Source organism: Galeopterus variegatus, unplaced genomic scaffold (genome assembly GCF_000696425.1).
Source record: "Galeopterus variegatus unplaced genomic scaffold, G_variegatus-3.0.2 Scaffold2034, whole genome shotgun sequence".
NCBI lineage: Eukaryota > Metazoa > Chordata > Mammalia > Dermoptera > Cynocephalidae > Galeopterus > Galeopterus variegatus.
The window spans coordinates 35,476-45,649 of NW_007728145.1; the positions used below are offsets into that span (position 1 = coordinate 35,476).

A 10,174-nucleotide genomic window follows, 5' to 3' on the forward strand; every position below is an offset into this window, starting at 1 on the left:
TTTTTTTTTTTTTTTGTCCTTTTTCAGACCGGCCACACCGCTCAGCCAGTGAGCGCTGTGAGCGCACCGGTCATCCCTATATAGGATCCGAACCCGCTGAAGGAGTGCTGCTGCGCTCCCAGTGCCGCACTCTCCCGAGTGCACCATGGGCTCGGCCCTTCCCACACTTTTTGATTTGATGTTTTCTTTTTTGTTTTTCTTTGGAAGAGTAAAGGAGCTTACTGTTTTGCTGCATTCTTCTAGTGGAGGCTACATTGATCTTCATTCAAACGAAGCCTCATCAATGCTACACTCTTCTTCAGGCGAAGGCTGGTCAAATTGTTCTGCTGACAAAGGGTGGTCCACTTTTCTTAGCTGCTTCCTGAGTCTTTCCGCTTCTGCTAAATACGGGAGAGGTGTTTCAGATGATCTGGGTCATGATCTGTGAACTGGGATTCCTGTGATGTTTGAGTCTTCTTTTCCTCCCACAGCGATTTTCTGTAATTTTGCTGAGTCTTCAGTTTTCTTCGAAATGCAAAGCCTTGCACCACGAGGGTTTGTGGATAGTTAGGTCGCTATGTCCTCTGGTTCACGTTCTCATTCCTGAATCCAGCTGGAGAAACCCCTTTGCAACGCGTCCCCAAACCAGCAGTTCAGCATCTTGCTGCTGGCCCTATGGTGGGCCTATTAAGTCTCCAGAAAATCTGTCCATTTATATTTAATATGCAATTATTTGTATGTTTCCCTTGTAGGCCATCTTTCTGTCTGGGTCCTGTTTATTTCCTCTATTTTTTGTTCCTTCTGTCCTCCATTCCTGCCCCAGTTTCACCAGTTGACTACTTTTTAGTGCTCCATTGTATCTCCTCTTTTGGCTTTTTAGCAAATCCTCTTTTCTGAGGCATATTTATGCTTTTCCAGTGTTCGTTTCTCTCCATGTTTCACTTTGGATAGTTGCTCTACGCATCTTTTCATGTTAGCTCATTCATCTCCAGGCTATAATATGCCAATTTAATCTATTTAGTGATTTTTTTTCACCACTTAAGACATGGAATTTTTCCATTCTGTGCATTTCATTTATCTTCTTCCTTTAACTTAATTCCTCTGCTGAGGTCCCTCCTCTCTTCTTCCATTATGTCCATCTTGGTTTACATCCTCAAACATCTTTATCATAACTTCTTCAAATCTTTGTTTAATAACACTAGCATTTGGAACAAATCTAGGTCTGTTTCTATTACTGATTTTCTCCTGGTTAGGGTCACATTTTACTGCTTCTTTGCCTGTCTAGGGATTTTTTTTTTCTTTTAAGAATGTATTTAGGTTGCCTTCTTTTAAAGAATGCTGTTATTGTTTTCAGGTCAGGAAGTTAATTTATGACATATCAGTTTGATCCTGTTCAGGCTTGGTTTTAGACTTGCTAGAATGGATCTAGAGTAGTCCTTATTCCAGAGCAAAAATAGCTTTATTTCAAAATGGTGGCATTCTGGGGTCTCAACTCAGTGCCCAGGACACCCAGAAAAGTATCTGCACTCTAATTGGTTGGAAGTCAAACATCTAGGATTCTAAAACATTTGTAATCTTTGCTTATCTCACAAATCCCCTACTAATTCTTAGCTAATAATCCACTGGACATACACTTAAGAGTACCCCACATAGATTTCTAGGGTTCTTTCTAAGCTCAGCTCACGTTCTCTATCACATTGCCCCACAAATTCTGTCCCTCTCAACATTCCTGAAGTCTGATCTCTCTTTCCTGTACCCACCGACACCACTGGGCTCTTTTTCCCTGTGATGTGATTTGCAAATGGTCCCTAAGAAGATACTTGTAGTGAATGGGAAGTTTACTTGTGTTTCTTTATCTCAAAGATTACCACCCTGTTCTGTCTTTTGTCAAATATCTCAAAAGCAATCACTCCATACATTTTGTCTGGTTTTATGGTTGTTTACCTGAGAAAATAAATTCAATGCTCATTTTTCATCATGATCTTTGAGCAGTGTGGCTTTTAAACAACAGTCTTTTCCTTTCAGCTTAATGGTAGGATTGTATGCTCCTACATATTTGAAAACAGACTTGACAGTATAATTTTTTAAATTATAAATTGACAATTAATAATTGCATAAATTTATGGGGTACAAAATAATGTTATAATTTATGAATATAATGCAGAATAATTAAATCAAGCTAGTTAACATATCCATCATTACAAATACTTCACATTTTGGTGGTGGGAATATTTGAAATGTATTCTCTTAGCAATTTTGAAATATACAATATTCTATTATTAACTATATTTACCACTCTATGCAATAGAACGCAAAAAAAGAAAAAAAAATATTCTTCATGTCTGAGATTTTGTACCTTTTGCCCATCATTTCCTCATTCCTCTCATTCCCCCACAGCTATAACCACCATTTTACTTTATGCTTCTATCACTTCAGTTGCTTTAGATTTCACATTTAAGTGAGAACATGTGGTATTTGTCTTTCTGTTCCTGACTTATTCCTCTTAGCACAACCTTCTCCAATTCCATCTATGTTGTTGCAAATGTCAGAACTTCCTTCTTTTTTTTTTTTTTCTTTTTTTTCTTTTTTCGTGACCGGCAACAGATCGCAACCCTCAGTGTCACGCCCGTACCGGGGACCGGCAACGGGATCGCAACCCTCGGTGTTGTGCCCGCACCTCGCTCAGCCAGTGAGCGGCCGGTCTGTATGTGGGATCCGAACCCTCGGCGGGAGCGCTGCCGTGCTCCCAAGTGGTGCACTGTAGCAGTGCGCCACCGGGCTGGCCCCAGAACTTCCTTCTTTTTTTAAGGGGCTGAGTAGTATTTTACTTCATACATATACCACATTTTTTTAATCCATTCATGTGTTGATGGACACTTAGGTTGATTCTGTAACTTGGCTATTGTGCATAATGGCCCAATAAACATGAGAATGCAGACATCTTTTCAACATAATGATTTCAAATATTTTGGTAAACACCCCGAAGTGGGATTGCTAGATCATGTGGTAATTCTATTTTTAGTTTTTTTCTTGAACATCTATACTTTTTCCATAATCACTGTACTAATTTACATTCCCACCAGCAGCATGCAGGGTTCCCTTTTCTCCACATCGTCACCAACATTTGTTATCTTTCATCATGTTTTTCCTCGTTGCTACAATCTTGAAAGAATGTGTTGAGATGAAGCCTTCATCATTTGAGTCTCTGAGTGATTACAATGATCAAAGCACCTCTGCTGACCTATGCTGGACATAAGCATAAACGAAAAACAAATCATTGCTGGACTAAGCCACCCAAATTTGCAGAATTGTTTTATTGCATTACATCCTTTCTGATACAAAAGCTTTAATCCAAATGCCCAATCTGGTTACTTTTCCATAAACTAAAGTCTATTTGATGCTTTTTAGGGAACCATAACTTATACTTTCTAAAGCAAACAATTCTAAGAATTTCACGTAGTCATAAAAATATGCATTAGCTAAAACAAATCAATAATGCACAGTTGCCTAACAATATCATAATTTATTATGATCATACTACAGTAAAACTACTTTATATTAGGATATCTTAAATTTTTATCTTGAAGTTGATTCTTGTTTAGTGTTCAATTCACTGATTTATAACATTAAAAGCATGTTTCCACTAAATAAATTTTAGACACAAGAAAGCTGATTGTTATCAAGGGGGTATATGAAACAACTTTATATAAAAGCTGAATGTAAATAAGTACACCTCAAATATCATTAAAAAGCATAAATGATAGCATAAATAAATATATTGGGAGTTATTCTGTAGAAAAGATAAACCTCTTAGATAACATTTTCAAAAACACAATTCTGTATCTGGAATGGTTTCTGTATAAGTTTTCTTCTATTAGAAAAAGTAAATTCATGTACCTTAAAATGACTTTCACTATATTTAGGTGATAAATTAATTTTCCAGGTAGAATGTTTTCAAAAGTACAGAAAAAATAATTTTGAAATTTTGCATAAAGCTTACATAAGGGTACTTCAAAATGTTCATGGAAAAATAGAATTAAATATAATATGAATCTTTCCTTTACATGAACTTTTTGAAGAACCCTCATACTTATCTGGTACCTTGAGATTGCACTATTAGTTGAATACATCTGCAAATGATACTACACAACTAAACAAGTTATATTGTATGTAAGTTAGAAGAAACATGAACAAAAATAAATAAGAAAATTGTTTGCACCATCTCATTTTTTATGATTGTGTTTGAAGTTCAAGATGGATACATCTCCTTAAGATGCTAATTACAATTTGAAAGAAAATGTCAGGAAATGCATTTTAGTACCTGTGAATGTGACCTTGTTTGGAAAGGATATTTGTAGATGTAATCTAGTTAAAATGAGGTGCTACTGGATTAGGGTGATGCCTAACCCTGTGTGACTGGAGCCTCTATAAGAGGAGGAGAGGACATACAGAAAGAATGCCATATGGTGAAGCGCGCCATGTGATGACAGAGCACCAGGGATTCGTGGCAGCCAACAGATGACAGGAAGAGGCCAGGATGGATCTTTCCCTAAAGCTATTAGGGAGAGCATGGCCCTGCTGATTTCATTTCTGATTTCTGTGTTCCAGAACGGTGAAAAAACAATTGCGTCTCTATTGTTTTAAGCCACCCAGTCTGTGGTACTTTCTTACAGCAGCCCTAGGAAACTAATGCAGGTCCCACAAGTATATACATTTGTTAAAACTTACCAGCCTCTGTGTGTGTGTGTGTGTGTGTGTGTGTGTGTAAACCTGTGTTGATTTCACCTGTGTTAGTAATAATAGCTATTTATTTGTCTGGGTGATAGGTAAAATTATTTATACAATGTCTATATGTATAAGTTTTTAATTTTTTTAAAAAATAAAGAAGATAGAGAGTAGCAGTATGTGATATGAAGATTATGGGTGAGGGAGTGATAAACAAGAAAAAAGTACAAATGGCAGAGAGTAGTGGAATTCATTTCAGTTTAAAAATGATCTTTTATTGAGGAATTGCTGTAGGGTTGGAGAGGAGTCACAGGCAGGGAGACACAGGATAAATGTAACATGTCCTGAACTTCGGAGTTCATATAGCTACCTTTTTTGCTGGAGGAAGAATGGCTACTCCTCCAATTCCAAAACAGAACACAGTTCCAAAGGGGGAGTGCTTTGGGGGCAGCCTTATCTCTGACAGGATCCCATGAGGATTGCAGACACCCTGTTCCAGGAGAAGCCTCCCAGCCTGGCCTGCTGTTCCCTTCCCTCATTCAGGGGCTTCTCCCCACCCCAGAGGGTACTTTCCACCTGGGAATTTTTAATGACACACATAGTGTAAAATCAAATAAAGAATGGTGTTTATTGATATTTATAGTTCATAAAAGCAGCTTATTTTGTTTTGTTTTAAACTTTTTTTTTTTGGCCACAGTAATTCTAAATCAGGAATTTCTGAGTGCAGAACTTAGTGGACTGTTTTGAATCTTATTTTTGTTTTGCTTTTGGGATTTTCGAAGCTTTCGATAATACTCTTCTTCAAGACCTTGAACATATTGACAGACATACAGAATTAAAGTACAGCATTAGATAGGAAGAAAGGATCCACTGTGCTGTGATTGAGAAAACACACTAGAGATAAGCAGATGTATCCATTTTGATCTTTGCCTGGTTATCTTTGAATCAGTACTAAATAGTACCAAGAGGACCAGTGGTACTATATTGTTTGAGCCCCTTTAGAGATTTTTATTAAAGAAAAGCAGTTTTATTGAAGAAAAACAGTTCAATATTTGACCAACTTAATTTTAGAAAATGCAAAGTAGTTAAATTATTAGAGCCTTACCTTCTGCCAGCCACAGGTACCTCTGGCTGTGGAATATGATTGCAACAAATGTGAATGTTCCAAAGAGAGCCATCTCTGAGAGGAACACAGAATTAGTTTTGTGGTCATTTTTGTTTTTGTTTTTTTTTATTTATTTTTTCTAAGAATGTTATTTATTTATTTTTGATTATCCATATTTATGGGATACAGAGCTGACTATCAGTATTCGTGTACAGTATATGATGATCAAATCAATATTATTAACATGTTCATCATTGCAAATCACAATTACTCTTTTTAAAGAATACAGAGGGCAGATATCCTTGGTGCAGCCAAACCTAATGACTGCTGCCATGACAATTATCTTACTGTTCTTTTGTAACCATGTATGTTCCTTTCCTGTAACTTGCCTGCCTAAAGAATAAATATGGAGAGAAGACCAGAGTTGGAGTCGGTGTTAATTTTCTGAGGAGAAATGCCTCGTTCTTGAGGGTTCCTGGAAATTAACCCCTTCGGGGCTTCTCACTGCTCAGAAGAAATGGGCTTTGAGTAGTCCTTTGCGTCTCCGTCACCCTGGGGGAGAGGTGACATCTCCAAGTCTCTATTTGCTAAAAAAATCATACATCCTTCCCCAGTCATCAAGGCACATCACTGTCCTGCAAAACTGGAGCATTGTTGATTGAGATAAAATTGAGCTGGGCATTACTGCTCTTCTGAAAAACTGGATTCTGCCGTGACCCTGCCTAGAGAATATGTGATGCTAGGAACATGAAAAACAGACAACACAAAGCATGTTGTCATATAATAAATTTCAGCTTCATAATCTCTAGTATATTAACTTTAAGCATAAATATTCCAAATAATTGACTATATCTCTGATTACATCTACTGTTTTCCATTTTCAGGAAAGAGAAGCAATGTATGTAATATATTCAAAATTATTTTCTGATTTAAAATATTTATTTACTGTCAATGTGTTGCTAATTGCTTGCAATTTTGCCTTCTGTAATTATGCTAATATAATGAATAAAGTGTACTGAGCAGTATTAATTTTTATATCTAGTTTTCAATTGGATGATTCTGCATGCTTTTATTTATGGCTTAGATGCATCTCATCTATTCTGGGTGCATAAATATTTTCTTGTTTGCTTATTTGACTTTGCTTATTTATACTGAATGAATTAAACTTCAACTCACTTGAAGACACCACTCTTCTTATATTGTTAATAGCTTATATGCCACAAAATACAGAATTTTTATCCTAATAAAGCATCTTCCATATAAACACATCAAGTATTACGCCAAGAAAAGTCTTGCTAATATGTGTGTGTGTGTGTGTGTGTGTGTGTGTGTATGTGTTTATAGTAATCTAATGCACTTCTATGCCATTAAAGTCAGTTTTATATTTTGTGAATCAATTAAGCTCAGCAACTGAGGGTATTTGAAGACAGCAATGTAGTGTAAATGTTAAGGTTTTATATACGAAACATCTATTATACTGTTCAGGCAGTTCAGGTTTAATGTATACCTTAGTCTCTTGAGGATAGATTTAGACATAGAGACTTCAAAACCCAGAGGAAGTTTCATTTATTAACACACTGGTCTCAATCACAGCTTTTTTGAACATCACGCAGTTGTGTTATTATTTCTCCAAGATTAACATAGGAAGGTTATACTATGATTAGACAAAAACACACTCCAATGAACATAAGCTGTTGAAATAATGTTTGGAAGATCAAATACAATAATGTGACCAAAGACAATAGGGTTTCCCCAATATTGTCATTAAATTCGATAAGAAAAGGTCTTTGTTTAAAAAAAGGAAATAAAAGATAACCGATTTTTAAAATACAATTCATAATATTTTAAAATTAACAGCCCACAAGGTTAACACTGGTTTTATCTTACTTAGCTCAGCCTTAGTTGAGGCATTTCAAATTTTCTATGTGGGTCTAAAAACATGTATAATTTTAGAATATAAGAAAAATATACATCTTGTTTCAGAGAAATTATCTTACACATTATCAGCATTTCCATTCATTTTTTTCATCTTGTTCGATGCTCCTCAGAAGCTATAACAATAGAAAGGTGTAATTTCCCAAAGCCCATGGACTGGGATGGAGAGTAGTGCTGATCTGGGGTTAGGGGACAAAGAAATGGAAGTTTAAGTCTAGTGCTCATTCACTCATATAACATCCGTCTAATAAGTGTGCACTAGAAACCAGACACGTTCTAAATTTGAGGATATTTTGGAATACAAAGATGATCTCATGTTTTGAGCTCCTGGGGATTATATATCTAACAAACAATGGAAATACTTAAAGATAAATGGGAAAAGTGTGCACAAAGTATGGCATGCCAACATCTCTGACTGTTCTGTGCTGTACCTGAAGAAAGCCTCTGATGTAGGTAGCAGGGGAGGGATGTTCTGAATCTTAACAGGAGAGGAAGCTAGAGATCCATATGCCAAAAGAAAAAAAATTGATGTTATGGAAATACCAGTTCCTCACCCCTGTCCACTGTCCCAAGATTTTCTTCCTCATTTAATATCTTCTTCAATGCCCAGTTTGATCTTCTTGCTGAAGTCCTCCTAACTTCCAAATTAATTATTTTTTCCAGATATTTGAGCTGACTTTGTGGTTTGTGGATGAATTAATTTGCAAATTTGGCCAATATGTTGGAAATAGGTGTCCAATTCTATGTTGTAATTATATTTATTTAATACCACATTTCAATAAATCAAGAAAATTATTGATTGGAAGATACATTAGTGAGCACTAAGAAAATAAAACTATATGCACTATATCATTTTAAGGTTGGCTATATAATGGATTCAAATTCAGTGATATTAGAGGGTGGAAAGTATCACTATTAGAACTCAGGAAATGTTGAGTAAATAAAGATTCACAATTCAATAATGCTTTATAAGTACCCTGTGATGTAGCAAGTGTGGATAGTATTGTTTGCATGGCAGAGAGGAAACATGAGAATCATTTGGTGCACAGGTATTTATTGAGTACCCAGCAGGTGACAGGTGGAATGCCAAGTCATTAGCTTGCAAAAAAGAACAAAGCAAACATCGCCTTTCCTGGTGAATATGCAAAGTATGCAAAGTGTTTTTAACTAGCTAAACCTACAGACTTTATCAGGACTATGCCAGACATTTAGAAGTCACGTGTTCCCCCAACCAGTCTAGTCCAGCGATACTTTACCAAATTAAACAGCCTTCCGAAAAAGAGAACCATTTTAAAATACTAATTCAGAGGTAAAATGTACTACAGAGATAAACGAACTAAATAATATATGTATTTCTCTTCTTTCTCTAAACAAAAGAAAATGTTAACGGTTTCCTGCATACCAGTTTCATTTTTAAACCTTTCCTCTGACCATAGGAGCTGACGCTGTGGAAGCTCAGTGTAAGAGATTTGAAGTGAGAGCAAGCGAAGATGGCAGGGTGCTGTTTTCTGCAGATGAAGATGAGATTACCATTGGGGCTGAAAAGCTGAAAGTTACAGGTACTGTAGATGGAGGTTTGGGAATGTTGTTTACTTCTTGAAAGAATGTGCAACTGCACCAGGAGCTCCCTTATAGGACACATGATTTCCATGCCTAAAACCTAGTCTCCCATAATGTCATGACATCACAACAGTTGATTTTCAAATCATCTTCACGTGAAAGGTACTGGTCGGGGTTGCAGAAGAGGATGATATTTAAAAATAAAAAAAAGGGAAGCTGTGTCTCTCGGGCAGAGGTAGGTGGAGGAAAGGGGGTGTGGTTGGTGGAAGAAAGATGGAGAGCACAGACTGTGTCAAAGTGACTACAGGTCATGGACAAATAAAATTTAGGGGCATTATTTAAAAGTAAAAGATACATAAAAGAAGAACTAGAATGTAGATACCAACTTCTGAATTAAGTAGGGGGAAAACATTCTTTTTTTTTTTTTTCCCCCTTTTTGTCTTTTTTTCGTGTCCGGCAACGGGATCGCAACCCTCGGTGTTGCTTCCACACCTCGCTCAGCCAGTGAGCGGGACCGGTCTGTACGTGGGATCCGAACCCTCGACGGGAGCGCCACCACGCTCCCAAGCGGCGCACTGTAGCAGTGTGCCACCGGGCCAGCCCCAGGGGGAAAACGTTCTAATAAAAGTAACTAACTTCTCATTCTCTAGGGTTTAGAATTAACCTTAAAGTATGTACATTGAGGGGGCCGGCCCGGTGGCGCACTGCGCTAGTGCGCCGCTTGGGAAGCGCGGCGGCGCTCCTGCTGAGGGTTCGGATCCCACATACAGACCGGTTCCCGCTCACTGGCTGAGCGAGGCGTGGAAGCAACACCGAGGGTTGCGATCCGTTGCCGGACACGGAAACAGACAAAAAAAAAAAAAAAAAAAA

At 37.2% G+C, this 10,174-nt stretch overlaps 1 protein-coding gene and 1 pseudogene across 1 annotated transcript in view; one reads left to right on the forward strand and one right to left on the reverse strand.

The window, feature by feature from the left end:
* The window catches only part of LOC103596504, an 8,799-nt pseudogene extending 2,917 nt beyond the window's left edge, over window positions 1-5,882 (reverse strand).
* Window positions 5,883-8,771: 2,889 nt separating this feature from the next.
* SGCZ (sarcoglycan, zeta) overlaps window positions 8,772-10,174 on the forward strand; it is a 75,165-nt gene continuing 73,762 nt past the window's right edge. The window contains exons 1-2 of the mRNA XM_008580143.1: window positions 8,772-8,793; window positions 9,181-9,303. Coding sequence (XP_008578365.1) covers window positions 8,772-8,793; window positions 9,181-9,303 — 145 coding nt within the window. The remainder of the gene's footprint in view (window positions 8,794-9,180; window positions 9,304-10,174) is intronic.